The sequence below is a fragment of the Lutra lutra genome, chromosome 3, assembly GCF_902655055.1.
Source record: "Lutra lutra chromosome 3, mLutLut1.2, whole genome shotgun sequence".
In the NCBI taxonomy this organism is placed as follows: Eukaryota; Metazoa; Chordata; class Mammalia; order Carnivora; family Mustelidae; genus Lutra; species Lutra lutra.
Window position 1 is genome coordinate 147078827 of NC_062280.1, and position 22656 is coordinate 147101482.

Below are 22656 nucleotides of genomic sequence, written 5' to 3' on the forward strand. Positions count from 1 at the left end.
TTCTTGCCTCCCAAAAGGCACTCAAACCCTAGGGCCACTGTGAATGTGTGAATGCTCCACTCCTTATTTCCTGGGCAGAAAGATTTGATAATATGCAAATGACACTACAAAATCTGTATTTATCAAATAAAATCCCATAAACAATAACAAACTCCTTATTTAGGAATCTTAAGAGCACCAATGACTAGAGTTCAAAAAACATCTAAGTTAAATGATTAAGAGTACTTAAAAAATGCATGCACACATACACATGCATGCACACACACAGATACACAGACAAACATATACACAGAGACCTTGGAAGAAACTCTAAAATTAAGAACTTAAACTTTTTATCAATGTCTTTAAAAAGTACCTTTGAAAGTTTAAATCAACTTGGGCATTAAATACTCAGTATTCACATCTAATCACAGTACCTTGCCCATTCAAAATCTACTTGTGCTCATGCTATGGATACAAGGAGAACAAAGCAATACAGCCCTCTTGGGTTCAGAGACTTGGAAGGAAAGTATTTCATTATAGTAAAGAATGAGAATAGGAACTGAATTCGAAATCACTAAATAACTCAAAAATCTGAATGAATAAAATTTAAGAATGGGTTTCAATCAAATTGGCCTTACCAAGAATAACCTAGTTGAGGCTTTTAAAACACCTGATTAATATAAATTTACACTATGGAGAGATACATACGCAAAACCAAACGTGAACCTACTTTCCATCAGGAAGGCAAACCAATTAAATGTTGGTGGAGTCCTAATTTTATATTCTTTCACCGTAGAGAGAAAACTGAAGTGTATATACATGCACCCACACATACGCACCTCCCTCTAGAGATTTCTAGATTGTAATTTTTAACAAAGAATTATGATATCCTATTCTGAACCAGAATTAATTCTAGTTGTCTCCTTAACAATAAAATGTGATTGACTAGGATTGAAACAGGCTTGTGAGAAAGGCAAGGGAGGCTCCAACAGCACAAGATAAAGAACAATATACCAGTTCTCAGAAGAGTACCATTTGTGTCCCTATTCTACCTCTTATTAGCTTTGTTTCCTCTAGGTAAACTGCAGTATCTCTGGATCTGTTTCCTCAAAGTAGATATCAACTTACTTTCTGGAGATGTTTACCATAAGAATCAAATGGAAAATAATTTACAGGAGGTACTTCAGAAACTATACATCGTAAGTAAAAGAAAAGCTAAAATATTTACTTATGGACCAAAGTGATCAAGGGGTCAAATGCTCAAAACAAGGTATAAATATAAAAGTTTATGTGGCCAAAGCAAGACAATAATCTTTTTATTTTTCCCAGGCCAACTCTCTCCTTTTTCCCCACAGAGTTCTCTTCAACTGTCAGAAACCCTGAGAGGCAAAGGGACTTGCCTTAAACGTTACAGAAAGCTTATAAAATACAAAGGCCAACACAAGGGTTCCAGAAAAGCAGAATTCTCAAATGCAGCAGCTGAGTCAAATGGCACCTTCCATGTGGGCAACCATGTAATACAGATCCAAACCTCGAAAATCTTCCTCTGCTATAAAACAGTAATCCTCCTCTGGGAATTCATCAAAGAAAGCAATGATCCTGAAGCATCTAGGGTCCAAATGAGAGCTTATAAAGCGCCCAGTGCTTTGCTATGGAATTTATGCGAACATCTCATGTAATCCCCAGGACGGGTAGAATGGTATTCCAGCTTTACAATGAGACAAACTGAGGCTGGGGGAAGTTAGGCAATTCGCCCAGGCCCACACAGTGAGCAGTAGAGATGAGATTCAAATCCAAACCAAACTCTAACACCCAGGCTTCTAATGACTCCTCTGGAGTGTATAAAGGTCTGAAAAGTGGCTCATCACACTTTACATAGAAATGAGCAGCCTACTAGGTGCCAGAAACAGGAGAGTGACTGAATAACCTGGATGTGGTCCCCCATGATGCGATCGCATTCAAAACACTGAAGGACAGAAAAGCAGCACACACAAAGCATCTTTACTTTCTAACTACTGAAAGGGTGAAATCGGGGAAAGAGATGGGAAACAGCAATCACCTTTGCAGCTGCTAACTAAAGTCCACAGGAGGAAAGATTACACACTGACTCAGAAGAGAAGCGGGCCAATTATCTAGATGAGCCGGTTACAGGAAGCTGCTGTGACAAGCCATGCCCCTGAAGCACAAGAGACTGTGACAAGGAGGCTGGGGACGGGCCAGGGTGCTCGGAGACAACATCCTGTCTGGATTTGACACCTCTAGTTACCCCAGTGCTCTACCGACAATACTCCTAGAGAGAACACTCTCTTCACAGTTGAGTACTAACGCAAATGGAACCCAACGTTCAATAGACCTATGAAGGAACACTAAAAACACAAAATTAAAAAAAAAAAATACATATACACTAAAGAAAGAAAAAAAAATCCAGATAAATATTATCATGCCACCCAAAACTCCTATTATCTATTTTCAGAATGGTACATCAGAATTTATATTAATAAGAAAGAAACTATATTTAGTTCCATATCTTCACTCATTTTGAGTTCTATTCCATCCCTTTGTCTTTAACACATAAGTAAAATACTGTCTCACAAAGGGAAAAATCTATCAGAGAATCATCTTTGCGACAGTCCATTCAAGTGAATCCAACCTGAGATGGTATGACTCATACCCGGTAAAGCGGATCTTTGGAAATGAAGCAAAGACAAACGGGGGAGAAAGAACAACAGAGTAGGGTTACTTCACCATCTTACATAATGAGAGAGAATGTAGTTTTAAACAGACTTCACAAGAGGGGCGAAACTATAGTATTTTCCCCTAAACACCTTTGTGTTATGAGAATAAACTTCCCACTAAATGCTTTTTTGATTTGTGCCCTGTTATAGGTAAACAAACAAGATTCCCTTGTTATGAGAATAACTGTGTTTCTTTACAGTCAAGAAAATTAAAATGAAACTAGATCATTCTTTTGAAAGATCAGAGACAGAAGTACAGATAGACAAGGCAAACAACTGAAAAGAAAGCTGGTAGAGGAGCTCAATAAAAATAGAGCATATACAAACAACACCTTGAAATAGGGGCCCTTAGGTGGCTCAGTCAGTTAAGCATCTGACTTCGGCTCAGGTCATGATCTCAGGGTCCTGGAATCGAATCCCTTGTTGAACTCCTGCTCAGTGGGAAGTGTGTTTGTCCCTCTCCCACTGCCCCTTCCCCTGCTTGTGTGTGCATGCACTCTCTCTCTCCCCCTCCCTCAAATAAACAAATAAAATCTTTAAAACTAAACAAATACGTCATAAATTAAAAAATAAAAATACCATGAAATAAATGAAATCCCCTTAGAAGCAACCAAAAAGCAGAATGGATATTGCTTAAAATACTGAAACGCCAACAAAGTCTTAAGAAATATCACAGGATAAAAACAGATGAAAGCATTAGAGAAACAATTATAGAGAGTATAGAAAACAGACATATGGGACACTTTGAATAAATTACACTTATCTTGGATCCTGTGATTTCCTTTCCTAAAATTTATCCTACATATATACTTGCACAAAATTCATGAAGATATATGTGAAAGAATGTTCACTAAAACAAAAAAAAAAGCTAAAAATAATCTAGAAGTCCATCAATTCAAATAAATTATACTACATTTGTATGACTGATTATTACCAGCTGTTGGAATTAGATCAATACACACTGATGTGATAGCATGTCCATAAAATATTAAGGTAAGAAGCAAGTTGCAGAACAGTGTACACAATATGTGTTCCCTGCATGGCTTTAAAAAATAATTACATACACATGCAACCCTGTGTATATATTTGTACATGTCTAGGAGATACTATAATGGATATAGACTAAACTTATGACAGGGGTCATGCATGACAGCTGGGACTTTTTAAATATTGTGAAATGTCATGTAACTATAGTATGGGAAGATGATACATTGTTAAGTAAAAGAAGACAAGTTTCCACATGTTCACAGTATCCCATTTTTGTATAAAATTTATATGACTACAAGTGTGTATTTATATAAGCAATGTAAAAACGAACATCTACGACCTGGGTAAATACAATTATAAGAGTTTTATTTTTCTGGATGTGCATAAGTTCTTTCATAATCAGAAAACAAATCCTTATAAGTCTTTGCTCCCCTCTTCTGGCCTAAGATATTTTCAAGTTGACATCATCTATTTCCTGACCTTTTTATAGCCTGAGTTAACCAAGCCAAGGAGTCTCTGAAACACCTTCCTTGTCTTCTACCAGCACTCTTATCCTATCTTGACTCTCTTCCGATGGCACTGGTTCTCAAACTTCAGTACACATGTGGGTCAGCTTATTTCTAACACCCCTCTCACCCCCAGTGATCCAGATTCAGAGACCTGAAACCTGGATCAGAAACCTGAATCAGACCTGAAACCTGAAACCAGAGATCCAAAGACCTGGAACCCTGAAATCTCTATCTTTAACGAGTACCCTCTCTAGTTTCTGATTGAGAAACACCATATCTCTCTAGCCACTACATTAGTCTCTTTCCCTAAATTTTTTCACAAGTTGGTTACTCAAATGTTAACATTTCTAACCTCCATCCTTGTCCTTTGTGGTACTCATTCTACCTAGTTTTCCAAGGATAGTTAATCTCTACCTTTGGTTTTAACTGTGCAAATAACTCCCTCATACCTATCTCTAGTTCAGTTCCTGCACCTGAGTTTCAGTTCCTTAGTCCAATTCTCTTTTTTCTTTTTTAAAAATATTTTATTTATTTGAGAGAGAAAGAATAAGAGAGAACAAGCATGAGAGGAGGAAGGTCAGAGGCAGAAGCAGACCCCTTGCTGAGCAAGGAGCCGGATGCAGGACTCAATCCTGGGACTCCATAATCATGACCTGAGACATCCAGGTGCCCCCCTTGGTCCAATTTTCTACCAAATATTTCTGACAAAATATCCCAGTTACTCCAAAATCGGAATGTCCAAAAATTGAATAAAACTTTCTCTCTAAACAATCTTCTACATTCTGTTAGTAAGAGCCAGTAAACCAACTGAGCCAGCAGGCCAATCTGGAAACTGGCTTTTCCCTCAATCCCTATAGATTACCGCATCTAGTCAATCCTCAATCCCTCCTAAACTTCCCGCCAATCTCCCCTCTCTTCCACCAGTTGAACGGCTAGTTACTCTTCATAGATCAGTTCAAGGACTTCCCTCCTTGAGGAAGACCTGGCACATCTCATCTATCCCTCTTTGCCCAAACAGTAGCCACATCCTTTATGTTCACAAAGTGGTTTGTCCTTTATTCCTTTGGTGCCATTGTTTGGATGCTTCCTTCCTTTTGTGAATTCCTTGAGGACAAAAATGTTTTACTGTATTTGTATTCTAACACAGAAGGCATTCAAACATCTACTGAATTAATAAAATAAAAAGTCTTTTAAAAAGAAAGTATATCTTTAAATGTATACACAGGTATTTCTACATTTAATGAATTATTTGTGAAAATATAGAAGTTTTCAAGAATTTCTAATTCTATAATATTTGATAACATATTTATAATAAATGCTCCAAAAACATGTTGGCCAAATTCCAAATGGCCAAGTGTTAAAAATTAATATTCTGTTATATATAAACACAACAAAGTAGGGCAAGATATATGAAACATGAGTTTTCAGATATCAGACAACAGGTAACCCAGGCCTATGACAGCTAAAAGAAGGGTAACACTAGCTGCTGGCTATTTCCAGGTCACAGCACAGAGAGAAGAAGGCCAAGCAGTCCAGCAGTCTCACCAAGTTGCAGAGACAGATCAGAGTCTGGGAAGGCCAAGAAGGCTAGAATTTGCAGGGCAGTGCACTGGAGAGAGAGCTCACAAAGACTGAAAGCATCAGAGAGTTGCAGATGGGTTCTTCTAGGGTCCTTGGTCAGATACTGATCTGTGCCAAGTATCAGAAGTTGGGGAAATAATTAACTACCAAAGAGCAGCAGGCCCAACAATACCTGGAGCCAGACAGGGCTTGGACAAATTTGCACTTCCACCAACCAGAGTGGGAAAAACCTTGTAGTATGTCAGGCAAAGGATGGCCTCCATAGCAGGAAATCATGTTAGTTGTGGGACTAAGTCAGCACTACACCAGAGGCTGTTCTGTCATCACCCTAACAAAGCTTAAAGGCAAGCCTCAACACAATCCAACAGGTTCCAAATAACCTATAAACCCCAACTATATCCAGCACTCTTAAAAAAATACAACAAAATCAAGCAAGCAACAGCATAAAACTCAATGGCTAGCACAAAGCCAAAAATTACCAGTGGAGGAGAAAAATATGACCCATAACCAGGAAGAAAAACATCATTAAGTGCAGATCCAGAAATGACAAAGATGATGGAATGAAGAGAAAAGATGTTAAAACTGTATTACAAATATGTTCCATATACTCAAGCAAGAAGAAAACATGATCATAAGGAGAGAAACAGAAAATACAAGAGAGCCAAACCAAACTTCTAGAGATAAAAATAAATCTAAAATAAAATACATACTGGGTAGAATCAATAGCAGATTAGACAGCAGCAAGAGAATGTGAACTTAAAGACGTAGCAATAGAAGCTATCCAGAATGAAGCACAGAGAGAAGAAACCCACAAACAAAGCAGTCTCAGTGACTGACTGTGAAAGGTAATTGGAATCCCCAAGAATGTGGGGGAGAGAAGCACTACATGAAGACAAAATGGCTCAGAATTTCCAGAAATTGATGAAAACTGTAAACTGACAGATGCAAGGGATATCAACAAACCCCAAGAAAAGTAAACAAAAAGAAAACCACACCAAGGTACATCATAACACAGTTTCTGCAAACTAGTGATAGAAAAACCTTAAAAGAAACGAGAGAAAAGTATACATTACATACAAAGGAACAAAGAAAGACAGCAGACTTTTTGGCAGAAACTATGCTGGGCCATAAATAATTGAGCAACATCTCAAAAAAGTGTCAACTAATGAGGTGTCTGGGTGGCTCAGTCAGCTGAGTGTCTGGCTCTTGATTTTGGCTCAGGTCATGGGTTAGATTTCATCTAGGGTCCTGGGATAGAGCCCCGCATGGGGTTCTGTGCTCAGCAGGGAGTCTGCTTGAGGCTCTCTCTCTCTCTCCCTCTCCTTCTATCCCTCCCCACACTCGTGCACATGTTTTTTTTCTCTCTCTCTCAAATAAGTAAATATTTTTTTAAAGTGTCAACTGAGATATCCATACCCAATGAAAATTTCTTTCAAAAATCGAAGAAAAATAAGATTATTTGAACTAAAAAAGCTATGAGAATTCATCAGCAGCCAACCACCACTAGAATAATAGGCAAGAGAAAAACACCAGATGGATGTCTGAACCTAAACAAGGAATTTAGAATGCTTGAAAGGGTAAATATGAGGGTAATACAAAAGATATTTTATTTTATTTTTTTTTAAAGATTTTATTTATTTATTTGACAGAGAGAAATCACAAGTAGGCAGAGAGGCAGGCAGAGAGAGAGGAGGAAGCAGGCTCCCTGCTGAGCAGAAAGCCTGATGTGGGGCTTGAACCCAGGACCTGGGATCATGACCTGAGCCGAAGGCAGCAGCTTAACCCGCTGAGCCACCCAGGCGCCCCACAAAAGATATTTTATAGAGATGTTTTCTCCTTGTTTATTTATCCCTTTAAAAAATAACTATTTAAACTAAAAATAATAACAGCATATAATGGGGTTTACAACATACACAAGTAAAAGGCATGACAAAATAAAGCACACAGTGTGGTGGGCTAGAGTTTAAAAAAAATGCTGTTCCTACAGTATACCAAAAAATGATATTGATAAGTTAAAGTTATCTCATAAACCCTAGAGCAACCATTGGGGAAAAAAAAAAAAGACTAATACCTCATAGGAAAACAGTGGCATAAAGGTGATGCTATCTCCCGTTTCTGCAAAATCAGGAAGCTAAGGCTCACCTTCACAGATTGCTATAAGAATGCAATTACATAATATATGTACAAACAGAACCTGATAAAGCAGGAATTGATACAGCAGGAATTCAAATGTTTGCTTCTTCCTTAAGAACAGACTTGCCGTTTGACATAAAACCTAAAATACCACAGCTATCAGTTATTACTTTGTTTTCTCTTTCAAAACAATAATCAATCATAAAAAAAGACCTAACTTGTTTATGATCTAAATGATTACCTATTAAGATCCTTGCTTCTCTAGTTTCCTGTATACCAACAATAAACACAGCTTTAAAAAAAAAAAAAAAGAAAGAAACCCTAAAATCTTCAGGCTGTGCTTTTCAAAGTGAATACACAGCTTAGAAGTTTAAGTAATATTGTTAATCTTCTATAAAACCCCCAATTACAAGATTATTTTAACAAAAAATATGTTCAGAATTTTAACCCAGGAAAACATCTCTTTATCATTGGCATCTACGGCATTATGAATCAAAGAATATACTGTTGAAAAGACATTTAAGTAGCTCCTGCAAATAGTAATAAGGCTCTACCCTAATCTGCCAGTAGCAGGTATGAGTGAATGGGTCTGCTTTGCCAATGGTCCAGTACTTGGTACCTATGAGGCATTCCCAAAACCCTGTGCAAAACCTATTAACTGATGGGATATATAAAGCATAAAAAAGAAAGAAGAGTGTGAAAGATAATTTTGAAGTTTCAAGCTTGGGGAGCTGGAAGAAAAGTGGAGCCTTTACCAATTACAGGGTAACTGGAAGATAGTTTTATGTTAACATAGTATCGAAAAATACCTAAAATACATACATTTAGTTGGGGGTGGTCAGAGCTACAGTTGTTATTCCAGGAACCATCTATACATACAGAACTTGAAAGCTGATCCTACAGACTAGGAAAGAAGATCAAGAAAGAATGTAAGGGGACAACCATGATAAAGGGTTGCTGGGCAGGTAAGCAAATACCACAAATATGGGGCAGTTGGAAAAGCAGAAGAAGTAGAGATTTAGAAGATTTAGTATCACTGGAAACAAGAAATAGTTTTATGTCTGGAACGGTCAGTATTAAAACTTCCAAACTCCGGAGGGTAGAGATGATATTCTTCCATCTCTGAATGCTGCAGGAAACTGAACCACAGCACACAGTCAGTAGAAGTAACACCACATCCTTACATTGTGCCATGCAGGCACTGCTTAACTGCTGTTAAACAGAATTAACATTTCTTTTTTTTTAAGATTTTTTTTAGTTATTTGACAGAGAGAGACACATCACAAGTAGGCAGAGAAGCAGGCAGAGGGGTAGGGGGAAGCAGGCCCCCGCTGAGCAGAGAGCCTGATGCGGGGCTCGATCCCAGGACCCTGAGATCATGACCTGAGTTGAAGACAGAGGCTTAACCCACTGAGCCACCCAGGCACCCCCAGAATTCACATTTCTCACAACAGAAATTGGTGTTGTTACACCCACCTTACATATAAAGAGACTGAGGCACAAAATGCTTACATAATTCACCTTAACTTACAAACCTAGAAGATTGTCTTGAAGGAGATCATTACTGAGAGCACGTTCAGTGTAGTACTGGGGGGAAAACTCAAACGGCAGGATGTTAAAGTACACCAAAGTACATTAGAGTACAAAGTACATTTCCTGTCTGTCCCCTCTGTTAAAAACTTGCAGTAAGTTCCCAGTCTAAAAAAGTACAAACTGGGGGCACCTGGGTGGCTCAGTCTTGGTTAAGTGGTTAAGTGTCTACCTTTTGCTCAGGTCAAGATGCTGGGCTCCCTGCTAAGCAGGGAGTCGGCTTCTCCCTCTGTCCTTCCACTCCACTGACGTTCTCTCACTCACTCTGCTTTCTCTCTCAAATAAATAACTTCTTTTAAATCTTAAATGAAAAGTACAAACTGAGGCACACCTACACTTCTTTCTCATCCATTTTCCCATTCCCATCTTTCTCCATCCTCTGCCACAGGGACTACACAAGTTGATACCTGGGCCACAGGGCTATCTTTTCAGAAATTCAGAATGAAGATAAGGAGACACCTGTTGAGAAGCATGCTGCAAACACAAAGTGAGCTGCCACCACAGCAAAGCAAAGTTTTATGCAAACTGAAGTCAGAGGGAAGCAGGAACCAAGAGCTTTAAAGAGAGCCAATTTAAAAGAAACTGGAACAGATAGAGTCCAGAGTAGCAGAGACAAGACCATGTTCCAGAGAAAAACTGGAACAGTAACTAACTGCCTAGAGATTTTTCTAGTTCCCAGGATCCTGAGCTGGACTTCATGCAAGGGACTTCAGAGGCAGTCCTCCGACGGTTATGACAAATGCTTTTTTTAACTAAGTTCATTCAAATGGATTTCTGACTCTTGCAGCCAAATAATCTTAAAGCCATTAAAAGAGGTCAAAGGAAAAAGACTGAATAAGCAGCCACTATGTGCTTCAAAATAACTTTGAGGTATTTTGACTCTTCACCATCACGGGTGAGGAAATGGAGGCTCATCTATATTAAGTAGTAGTCTGCCTTACTCCAAAGCCCAAACTCTATATTTTGCCTTATTTTCATTCAAGTTACATCCCATCTATTCCAGACGACCATACCACTTATTTTTTTTCTCATGAAACATTCTCAGAATAATCCAAAAATGTTAACTTTTCACCTTTTTTTTTAAGATTTTTTTTATTTATTTATTTGACAGAGAGAAATCACAAGTAGGCAGAGAGGCAGGCAGAGAGAGAGGAGGAAGCAGGCTCCCTGCTGAGCAGAAGCCCGATGCGGGGCTCGAACCCAGGACCTGGGATCATGACCTGAGCCGAAGGCAGCGGCTTAACCCACTGAGCCACCCAGGCGCCCCAACTTTTCACCTTTTAACCTGTTCAGCCTCTATACACTTCAACCACCTTTACTCTATCTAGTAAGTATTTAACAATAAAATGATGTTGTATATGCAAATATGAGCAGCAGAATAAAGACATTCGGATCTTTTTGGTCTGTTTCGAAACTGATAGAGTATTTTTTCTTTCCTTTCCCTACCTTACCAGTTGATACTTGACCCTTAAGTCAAGCCTAAGTGTAGCTCTTTTCCTGACCTGTCCCACCTTCCCTCCCTCCAAGTGGTTGACGTTATTACTAAAATGCAGGCCACCTAACAGAAAAAGAATACATTCGGCTTACCTAAATAATTAACCTACCTAAAATTACTTCATTACTTTTCTTGTTTAAAGATTTTATTTTTAAGGAATTTCTACACCCAATGTGGGGCTCAAACTTACAATCTCGAAATCAAGAGTCACATGCTCCACCAACTGAGCCAGCGAGGTACCCCCCCTTCAATTATTTTTCAAAAGCAAGACAAAACCGACAAATATCTACATGCTAAAAGCTTGAAATCCTTACCAAAAGGCTATAAAGACTAGCAAAAAATTCTATTTTTCTCTCCCTGAAAATCAGTTTGCCAAGATGGAATGGTAGGGAACTTTTAAAATCTAGACCAGTCTCTTTTGCCCATTCTCAAAAAGATGTTCCGTAAGTTTTCCACATTTTCTTCGAGAATGTATCAGAACTTCACTGCCTATTTAAATAAGTGGAAATTTCCCTAAAAATGACCTAAAGTGTAACATCTGGCTTGATTTCTTTTACAAGACAGTAAATTTCTGGAATTAAAAAAAAATTTTTTTAATGTACTATCCTTCTACCAGCCTCTAAAGGTAAAGAAGGATTTTTTTTTTTTTTTTTTAAGATTCTAGATTTATCCCAGAATTTAGAAACTAAAGAAGCTCTTACTGTGGGTTCAGGGTCTTCGGCAAGGCCCCTATCCTCAACAACTCAGAAATATCACTTGCCTAGGAGTATACATCTAGGCCCTTAGCAATACTGCAGTTATCTGGATACATCCACTAATCACTAGTTACCAATTTAGCCTGGGAATCCATTTGTTCTGACTGCCTTAAATTCTTTGATCTCTCATAAATTGCTCTGCTACTCACAGCCACAACTAACAGTGAAATTCACTGTCAACCGTGGGTATTTCTGCCAGAAGGAACATAAGAAAGTAAGAAAAACCATGGTACTACTCAAAAAAGGTAACTAGATGTTTAAAAAGGTTCATTAAAATGCACTATTTTAACTGACACTATTCATGCCAGGAACTGTGTTGCCAATTACTCTGAAATCATAAACAAGACATTAAAACAATCTTTGCATTACTGAGTACCTTATATTTTGAGTACTCTGTATTTTCTGAGTATTTCCAGACATGCCAAAATCAGTGTCAGTCAATGTAACTATAACATTCCTCACATGGTGAGAAGAAGCCAAGGAAACCTTACATGTTTTGCGAGGGACTGAATAATTACGAAGCTGAAAAGAGAACTAGAATTTTTAACTCTGATTTGCACTAAAGCCATTAGGTACGTGTTAACTGTATTTCTCAGCCTGAAATTTCCTTAACATCTTAAGCCTAAACCACCTCCAGTTTAATAAGATTTTGGAAGAGACGGAAAGCAGAATTGCTACCAAGCTATACCACTGCCATGGTTTAGACTCCACTGCCATTGCCATTTTACGAACGTGTTTAATACTTCGGTCACATCCACATATTTTCGTGCAAAGCCAGAGTAGGTGCCTGGTATAATAAAAGTATACCCAATCCATTCAGGATATGGATGGCCAGCATTTAACCATTAACAACAAACAGCCCCAGAGAAAATGTGACAGCAAATCCAAACACCAACATTCCGAGGAGCTGCTTCTCGCCTTCCGTTTCTGTCACAAGATTTGGGTTGCGCTTGGTTCCAAGGCTCTGGGGTTCTGACAGCGAAGGATGCTGCTCGGGGACAAAGTGCAACGTCCTCCTCCGGCATTAGCTCCGGTGCGCGCACCACCAACACAAACTAAGCACACGCTCCGCGACGCACCGAAGATACCCGGCTCTGAAGACCGTCCTGGGGATGGGAACTGAGCTTGTCATTCAAAGGGGCCGCAACTCCGCCACTACACTCTGGACCCCAGGGGACCCGTCTCGAGCCCGAGGACACCCCCTCCCCCCAGGCCCGGTGCTGCGGGCTTCCTTCCATCGTCCAGCTCCTGCCGCCCTCCTCCCACCCCCGAGCCAAGGCGCAGCTCTGGGCAGCCCCGAAATCAGAGCAGGGACTGCGGGCCGGCGGAGAGGCTGGGGCACCAGGAGCCGGACCGCTCCACCGACCACGGCCCCGCACCATGCCGCCACCCCAGCCAACGCGCGGCTTACGCGGCAGGCGGATCCGCAGCCGCCTCACCTGGGGCCGCAGCCTCCGCAGCTCACAGGCATGTCACCGGCCCGCAACGACCAGTCGCGCGAGCCGCTGAGCAGGCGGGCACCCCCTCCCGCACCGGCCCCGGCCCCCCCCCCCCCCTCCCCTCCCCGCGGCCCGCCCCCGGACTGCCCACCCCCGGCTTCCGCCGCCGCAGTTCCAGTAGGCAACACCACCTAGTCCCCACGCCTCCCACTCACTCTCGCGAGAGGGTGCGGCACCTCTCGCGAGAAGAACTCTGTGACCAAGCCCGCGCAAAAGTGGGTGGGCTTTTAAAAAATGAAAGGAGCAGAAAAAACCTTCCCACGTGCTCTGGGGCAGCTAGCGGATCGGCCCCGCGCGTCACGTGAAGGGAAGCCGGCCTCTCTATTGGCCAGAATCCGCTCAGCCGTGGGAGCTTTAAACGCCTGGCTGACCTACGAACCTGCGGCGAACGTCTTGCGCGCTTCCTGATCCGTTACCTTGGAAACGGTTTAACCCTTTCCTCTGGCAAAATACCCAATCGTTGGCTGGCCCTGCAAGTTTGGTTTCAGGCCCTTCCTCCTTTCTTTGGACCCCTTGGTCTTACCGCCTGGGGTCTGCTGGGCTTCTTCGCCACAGGCTAGCTTTGCTGTCTTCCGACTGCCAGGGCTCTTCCCAAAGCTGCAGCCCCGGCAGATCTGACGGCCCAAGGAAGGCTCATCCTTTGGAGTAGCTCCGCCCCTTCTCCCCAGCATCTCTAGGGAGGACCACTCACAGCGCACCAGGCCGACCGCCCCATCCAAACCTCAACAATTAGCATCAAGGGATCTCCGGGCCCTAGTGCTCACCCTTACCAATTCACGCGGTATTGGAATCAGGAAGTAAAGTATTGGTCACGGAGAAACCAAGCCCCAGACGATAAACTAATATGTGATTATTTACATTTAGAATCGTAAGGCCTAGCCCAGTCAAGGTGCACAGTCTCCCCATGAACATCTATTCAAGGGTGGAAATACCCGATAGATGAGAAAGACGTTTTGAAGTTTATCCTCATTATGAGTTTTGTACTGTTTGGGGGCTAGGGGGCAGGGAACAACGGGTGCATTCTTACGTTCACGTCTTCATTCAACAAATTTTTGTTGAGCTACTACAAATGTTAGACACTACTCCAGGCCGTCGATTGAGCAGTGATGATGACAAGTGAGTCTAGGTTCTAGAGTGCTTATGGGGAGGAGGGGAGAAAAAAGAAATGTTTGTTGGCGTTAAGCTCAATGAAGGAAAATACAGTAAATGATGTGATGGTGATTGTGATTGGGTGGCTGCTTGAGGGACGGAACTTTGGGAGAGACACTTAATGAGTAATTTGCATAACAGGCTTGCAAACCTCAGAGGGAAGGGCATCCCAGGCAAAGGAAACAGCTAAGTCAGAGGCCTTAAATTGGCTTCGAGGGGGAAAATATGAGAAAGTTAAGAAGAAATAAACTTGGAGAAGTAAACAAACATGGGCCACAGCCTGCAAGACTTTGTAGGCTAAGAAGGTAATAGTTGGGAATTTAAATGCAGGGAATCTTCGGAAAATTCTGAAGGAGGGAAGAGACACCTACGCTTTACCCTTTTGTGTTTAAAGCGCTTCCCTGCAGAAAATTGATTTTAAGAAGGTCACAGAGGAAGCAAGGAGATTGAGACTTGTAGTGCAAGAGAGCCCAAATCCTGAAAGGCTTAATTTCCAATGACCTTGACATTGCTTTTCTAGACTCCCATTAGGTCAGAGCCCTGGTGCTGTTTGCTCCCTTTTGTTAAAAACATCTGGATACATCTTCAGTTACTGCTATTTAATTACAGTAAGAGAGATAAATGGAAATTTTTTTGTTACTTGGGAGAATGAACTTCCCAAAAGGAAAGTCACGTTTGATTTTTTCCCTCCACATACACCACTCAGATAACCATCTCTTCTGTCTATTCCTAAAGTTGGTTCTAGAGAAAAAAGCAACATAAAGTGGTGTTCAGTGCAGATATTTATTTCTAAGTATAAGATTTTAAAAGACAGAGGTTGAAGGCTAGAAAACTGAAAATGTTTCCCTACAAGAAACAGAAATCAGGGGACAAATTCCAACTGGAAGACCTCTCATTAACTGGTAAAGCAACCAAATCAAGGTTCCTTATCATTCCTAAGTGTCAGCTTCCTCATAAATAAAACAAGACAATTTAACTAGCCTACACACGGAGTGGTTAAGCTTGAATTACACTTTGGCATGCAGGCACCAGTAAGACGGAAGCTGGAAAGGAAAATGAAATTTTTGTAAAATCTAAGAGTCAGCAGCACAAGCCAAATGAAATTGGATGCGCCTGTACTTGAACACACACACACACACACACACACACACACACACACACCAGCTGAGGAACTATGAGACTGGTTAATACAGATACCAGGAATGCTTCCCTAAGAAACCTTGGCCTTCTCAGAGTGTGAAAACGGAAGCATTGCCACCTGCTCAACCTCATATTCCCTGTAGCTATTTTGAATCTAAGTAGTATTTAATAAATAATGGTTCACATATTCCCGATCGAGATTGAAGAAATAGAAAATAATTCAAGGATCGGAGGCAACATTTTAAAGTTAAGCTAACACTTTAATTTTAATGAAAATAAGATTTCAAGAAACATTTTGGGGTTACTTTTCAAAAGGAAAAATGCTAAAAAGAGAAAAGGCATTATTTTAGCAAATTAAGACCTTTTTTTAAATGCTGGAAAAAATGGAGTGCTCTTTTCAGTTCTGTTTGCAGTCCTCATAATGATTAACCGAAACAGCTGCTTGGTACTGCTAATTTAGATGAACAATGGGCTCAATTCTATCATTTTAACATGTATTAATAGAGCCATAAATCCTCCCAACTCACCCGAGCAAGACAGTCATTGTGGTGTCTTTTGCTAACTACAATTATTTGGAGTACAATGAATATGAAGCAAGAGAAATTTAGGATTGAGATGCATTTCTACATATGTCCCTAGTGCCTGGATTCTCTTTAAAATTATTTTCTGTTTTAACAGCTTTATTGAGATATAATCCACATATATCCATATAATTCACCCTTTTTAAAGTGGGCAATTCAATATGTTTTGGTATATTCCTGGAGTTGTGCAATCATCACAAAAATTTAATTTTAGAATAGTTTTGTTTCCCCTAAAAGAAAGTCCATACCTATTAACAGTCAATCCCCCACCTCACACCTAGCCCTGAGCAACCACTAATCTACTTTATGTCTATACATTTGCTTATTCTGGACATTTCATATATACGGAATTATACAACATGTAGTCATTGGTGTCTCCATTCACTTAGCATAATGTTTTCAAGGGTCATGCATATAGCTTATGTCAGTATTTCATTTCTTCTTATTGCCAAATAATGATTCCATTGTATAGATAAAGTGCATTTTATTTATCCTTTTATCCATTAATAGACCTGTGGATTGTTTCCACTTTTTGGCTATTATGAATAATGCTGCTTTGAGCATTTGTATACAAGCTTTGTGGGGATGGTGATCATTCTTTTTTAATACTTGAAAATAAAATTTATCTAGTTTACAAAATCCGTATTTCCTTTCCCAGCACAGTTACTTCGCTCCTAGCTTTGTCTTTTAGATCTGCTATTTGAAGTACGTGCTCTCTCCCCACTGGGCTGGCATTTCTCCTTGGGCAGCTCCTATCTGACAGTGTCACTCCTGTTTAAAAACCTTCGGTGGTGTCTTATGATTCCACCTGTGATCTACTTTATTCTGCTATTAGTTCTCCCTCTCAGAAAGTCTTTCTTTCAGTTTCTCAAAATAGGGCCAGACCCTCTCTGCTTTGGAGCCTTCCCAGGAAGTTTTCCTTCAGCATCAGTGTCTTCCTCTGTCTACCCCCTGAGCCTCTGGATGCCTGTGACTCCTTCAGCATTCGGCTGTATTCTCTTTTCCTTAAGAACTCTTGTCCTAAATCCCCAGACTAGGTAAGCTCCTCCCCATCTGGACTCTACTTTTTCTTCAATGCATTTATCAACTTATAATGATCTTTATTTGATTGATTATTTGGTCTTTTCCCTCTGCTAGACCATAGAATCCATGAGCAGGAACCACATCTGTTTTTACTTACACATGACTGGCACATAGTGTTATTAGTTACTTAATAGCTGTTCGTTGGAAAGAAGGAAAGAAGAAAGGGAGGAAGGAGGAAGGGAAGGAAGGGGAAAAAAGAAAAGAGGAAGAGAGGTAGCCTCACAGCTTATTCCATGTTCTATTTTTCTCTCCCTTGCTAGGCGGTTCAAATAAATTTCTAGGCCCAAGATGGCACTGCTCCTGGCCAGGGTACCACCTCAGCAAACCAAAACTTAAATAACTTTCCTGTCTATGTAAATGCTCCTCAAGACCAAAATGACAGTATATCTGGTCAGCCAATCCCCCCAAACCAAGCCAGCTCTGGGCTCTATCCTTATTTCTTTGTTCTTTCTCAACTCCAAACAAAGTTGACCATGTGGCCCCAGCCAGTACGATATTTTCTATTTTTCTTGTCCTTGTCCTTGTCCTTGTTTTGTTTTTGTTTTTGTTTTTCCTTCATTCTAGAAAAGCTTCCTGATGTCTGCCCTACTTCGCAGCTCTGGAGACTGTCCACTTAATGAAGTGGGAAATAAAGTTTCTTTATATCACCTAAATTGTTTCCTTTAATCATTTTCTAACCTTAGGAATCTTCAGTAAAGTCTTGATAAATCTTATAAATCAAATCTGCTCTGTGGCAAGGGGGTTTAATGGAAGGCCTGTTCTATGCCTGGGATGGTGTCGGAGCCCGTGCTCTCTATAGAAGGGGGTGTGGAGAGAGAAAAAACAGTGGTGTACTAGAGAGCCAAGGCACCAGTGTGACAAGTCAGAGAACACAGGCTCTGTCTAAGTGCACCTAAAATTGTGCTGGGGAACATCTCACATGTCCCCAGGGAACATTTTAGTGAGCTAATTTCTAGTAATCATGTTGGTAGTGTTTCCTCCAAAGTAATTTTGCTATTTAATGGAAATGTTACTTTCATTTGTTTACATAGTCTAATGGAGCCAAGACACTTGGGTTATATGCACACAAAAGAATTATGGCCTGGCAAGTTTGAATGATTTGTTCTAGATCATGTAGGAGCACTAAATGCCATAGTTCAGACTAAAATTAGCTGGTTGTCTGGTTCTACCTATCAGTGGAACTAAGCATACTACACAAAGCTAGCCTTTCAGCTTAATCCCCCCTAATGACCTTTCGACTACAAAGGCAGGCATCATCTTTCCCCAGGAGCTTTACACAAGCAATCTCTGACAGCCAGAAGCAGATTCCATGTCGCTTCCTGTTGGAAAACTTGAGTCTCCCTTTGGCCCACTCGCTGAATTCCTGTTTCCTGCCTGAGTGATGGCCCCAGCTGGCAGTTCTTATAAGAGAGGGAAGTGGAGTCTTTTTGTCACAATGCTCAGTTTTTGGATTTTGGTTTTTTCTTTTGTGATGATAAATCCATACACACTCCTGCTGCAGAACGAGGGGCAATACGGGAAAAGATAATGGGGCAGACCACCTTTTTGGGAGGATGCTTACATTCATTATTTAATAAGCTAATGTAAAACATTCTGAAAATGGAAAAAATGTGGACATTATAATTTCATTAGCCTTTTAATTGTGTAAAATGCTTTTTAAATGTAAAAGATAAATTATCTCATCATGCCTTTGTCTTAAAAGTATGTATATTATAGCACGGTCTGATATACTTCCTAACTTACATAATTTACCAAATTATTTTGTAGTGAATCTCTTGAAGGACAAAAGCATATCTCAACCATTATAACATGATACAAAGTGATGGTTTTGTATATCGCAGGTCTTCATTAAATGCCCAGTGACTTCTAAAATCACAACTATAGTTATTAGCAAATAGTACAGATGGTAATTCAGAAGTGCCACTCCAAATTAAAGACTTCTGAATTAGCAAAATAAGTTTGAATGCTACTGTATATCATGCTCAAATAGAACAAGTTTTCTGATTTAAATAGTCAGTCATAGCTAAAATTACTGACTTAACTTCCAATAAGTAAAATACAGATGTGCTGTATTTTAAGAAAATGTAATATATTATTGCCTGAAATTCAGAAAGAATCATGCATAAATATAATTACTGAATAAAAGAGTCCTAATGATAACACTGCCCTACTGACTTCAAATTGTTGGTACAGAGTTAGTTATAAAATAGAAGCACCGGCGCCTGGATGGCTCAGTCGTTAAGTATCTGCCTTCAGCTCAGGTCATGATCTGAGGGTCCTAGGATCTAGCCCTGTGCTGGGCTCCCTGCACAGTGGGGAGTCTTCTTCTCCTTCTCCCACTCCCCCTGCTTGAATTCCCTCTCTCACTGTCTCTTTCTCTGTGTCAAATAAATAAATAAAATCTAAAAAACAAAAAAAAAAAAAAAGAAGAAGAAGCACACAATTTTATAAAAAAGCTTATGTTATAGGATGCCTGTGACCTATAGTTGGAGGAGCATGTGATTTTTTCACTCATGACCCAGAAGTCCTGAGTTCAAGCCCCACATTGGGTGTAGAGATCACTTAAATAAGCTTAAAAAAACAAACAAACAAACTTATGTTACAGACATTTCTAATTCAAAGCAGAAATGTAATTGAACATTTCAAAAGCCTTTAGTATAAGTAAATTGTAACTGCTTTAATTTACAAAAAAATATTATACACAACTTCAGAGAAATGTCTTTTGCAAAGGTGAAATACACTTCCTTTTCGTGTAAGCCAATGGCATACATGCTTACTACTTAAAAAAAGATATTAGATAACTTCCCCTGGATTAGGTATCCAAAAGGCAAGGGAAGTCCTTTGAATATTGTCTTAAACTTATGACAAGATAACACAGATCCTAGAACAAGCTGTTCCCAGGTCTCTCATTCCTCATTGTTTGGCTGCTTTGCTTTTCAAATGAAACATTAACATGCAGATAAGAATGTCTTTATTTATTAGTTAATTCACATGAAATTCAATAGAAATGTCCTTCTGTGATTAGATCTTTAAAAGTAGGTAATACTCAACTCATGCGGAGCATAAATATTGGATGCCACTTATGGGTCAGGAAGCATTAAACACTGTGATAAAAATCTAGGCTGTAAAGTAGCAGAACTTTTAAGATACCTTGAATTCTTCCTGGGCTTTAAGGAGTCCGTCTTCTACTTGATGTTTTAAGATGTTTAAGCCCTTAAACTATGTTAGAGAGGTCTAGTGTAGCCCCATGCTAATGTTGATTCTTATTTGTATTTATATGTATATTTCCCGGGATACAAATTGGAACATCCTGGAACAAATTGGCACCCCTTCCCCACAATGGAACTTGTGATGTCAGCAACCTTGTGCAGGACAAAGTTGGTTTCTTCGGAGCCAGTCCTCATGAGCTCTCAAGTAGCTGACTACCTCTGGTTTCTGCTTCACTGGCCTACATCATTTCATGGTTAGGACGATCTCCTTCCTTTGTAGTATGTGGCTGCCAAAGCACAGCAAGAAGTGAAACCTTAGGCCACATGAAAGCCAGGATGCTTGCAGAACAAAAGAGGCGGTGGCCCTCCCTTAAGCTTGTTCAGTCCACATCTGCATTCACCAACTGAAATGTGACCAGAGGGGTGGGGACTAGAAAACACGAATAGGTTAAACTGAACCTGTGTGGATTTCACTGGGAGAAAGGAAAACTCACAGGGATAGAATAAACTCCAGTTGAAAGGCTACAAAAAACATCTTAGGCTTCTGTTCTTCCAGAGGAAAGGATGTGAATTTGGGTTCACGTATCAAAGGGGGAAATAATCAGCATTGGCTGAAAATGAAAAAGGTTATCTTTATGAACAGTGGGTATCAAATTTCTTAGCATCTATACAATTTATTTTTAAAACACCCTTTGAGAGCTCAAATATTTAAGGTCCTAATCTCTTTTTCATATTCTGCTCCTACCTCTAAATTGATTTTAAAATTCTTCTTGTGAAAGTGTGTCCTTATCTCACATTTGATGATACAGGTTGCTATCCTTATCAGTTGCTGTAATAAGATTCTTACAAAGATCTTGTTATCTTGAAACATCACACCTATAGGCAGAGTAGAATAGGTGTAACAAGAGTCCTACAGAACTTCCATTTAACAGTTTAATGGCCTATAATTTTCTCTCTCTCTTTTAGCTGCTCAGTAGCTATTTTGAAATTGCCATATAAACTCCTGATGAAAATAGGTGTGCCATAAAATAAAGTCTGATAAATCTTTGTGTCGGGTTTGAGGAAATGTCAATTTTGGGGGGGAAACAGAAGTCAACATTTTACAAGGTGCTGCTTGGGTTTTGGTTTCAAATCCTGTGCCATTCAAACTTTAATATTTGCCTGCCTTTTTTCATAACTTTTAAAATTATCATGAACAGTTCTTCTTCCACTGTACTCTTTATGTAATTCTAAGAATTCTCAACTAAGTTCCAGGAGGAACTAAAGTCCTCAGTTGAAGGCTGCTGAAATGTACATTGTGCTATCCAATTTTTTAAAAGTTTATTATTAGTAGTATTATTTAGTAATCTCTATATCAAACGTGGAACTCAAACTCATGACCTCAAGATCAAGAGTTGCATGCTCTTCCAACTGAGCCAGCCAGGCACCCCATCCTATTTGATTCTTAATCATCATTACCTCTCCACACCAGACACACTAAAGTGCTTGCATTTTACCTGGTCTCAGTAAGGTCAATGTTGTTTTCTGCTAGAACATCCTCTCATTAAAACGTGACTGGACAATGCCATTTTGCAAAGAGACAACTTTCTCCAGAAATAACACTTGTTTCTTAGATACTGTACAGAATCCATCAGTCCCTCCTGCCAGGACATGGCAAATGTGTCCTCTCCTTGTTCTCAATATTCTGATTCACCGTCTCCCTTGGGAACAGGGTTTTGTGACACCACAATGTTCCATCCTCTGTTCCAGTTTGTATTGGACTTCTTGTCCCTCATCGGAAATGGCAAGTAGCATATGAAAAGGCCAGGTAGAACCTCCTCTTGCCCTGAAAGGGAGGTTTCTCTCAAATCACCTGCATGTCATAGAAGATTACTATGAATTTTGTCCTCTGTTCACTTGTTCACTTTGGCCAACTTAAGGGTCTATTTTTTTCTTGTGACTTTTTTTTTTAAGATTTATTTACTTATTTTATTGAGAAAGAGAGAGAGAGAGAGCAAGCCTGGGTTGGGGAAGAGGCAGAGGGTGAGAGAGAATCCCAAGCAGACTCCACACTGAGCACAGAGCCCCTCATGGGGCTTGATCTCACAACCCCAAGACCATGACCTAAGCTGAAATCAAGAGTCAGAAGTTCAACCAACTGAGCCACCCAGGTACACAATTCCTTGACTCATGACTTTTGATGACCACAGGTCAAAATTGAAAGTGATGGAATGTGATGATGTACAACT

General features: G+C 40.0%; 1 protein-coding gene across 7 annotated transcripts in view; it reads right to left on the reverse strand.

Annotated features, from left to right (window-relative positions):
- The window catches only part of AKAP11 (A-kinase anchoring protein 11), a 50341-nt gene extending 36435 nt beyond the window's left edge, over positions 1-13906 (reverse strand). For 2 of the 7 annotated variants that reach the window (XM_047720017.1, XM_047720015.1), the window contains exon 1: positions 13790-13905. Coding sequence is in view for 1 of the 7 variants with exons in the window: in XM_047720018.1 (XP_047575974.1) it covers positions 5154-5160 (7 nt within the window). In the remaining 6 variants the exon portion in view is untranslated. Of the gene's footprint in view, positions 1-5153; positions 5301-12663; positions 12886-13206; positions 13334-13645; positions 13665-13789 lie in introns of those variants that run through there. The other 5 variants (XM_047720020.1, XM_047720019.1, XM_047720021.1 and 2 more) reach the window with 5 other exon arrangements.
- Between the last annotated feature and the right edge of the window lie 8750 nt (positions 13907-22656).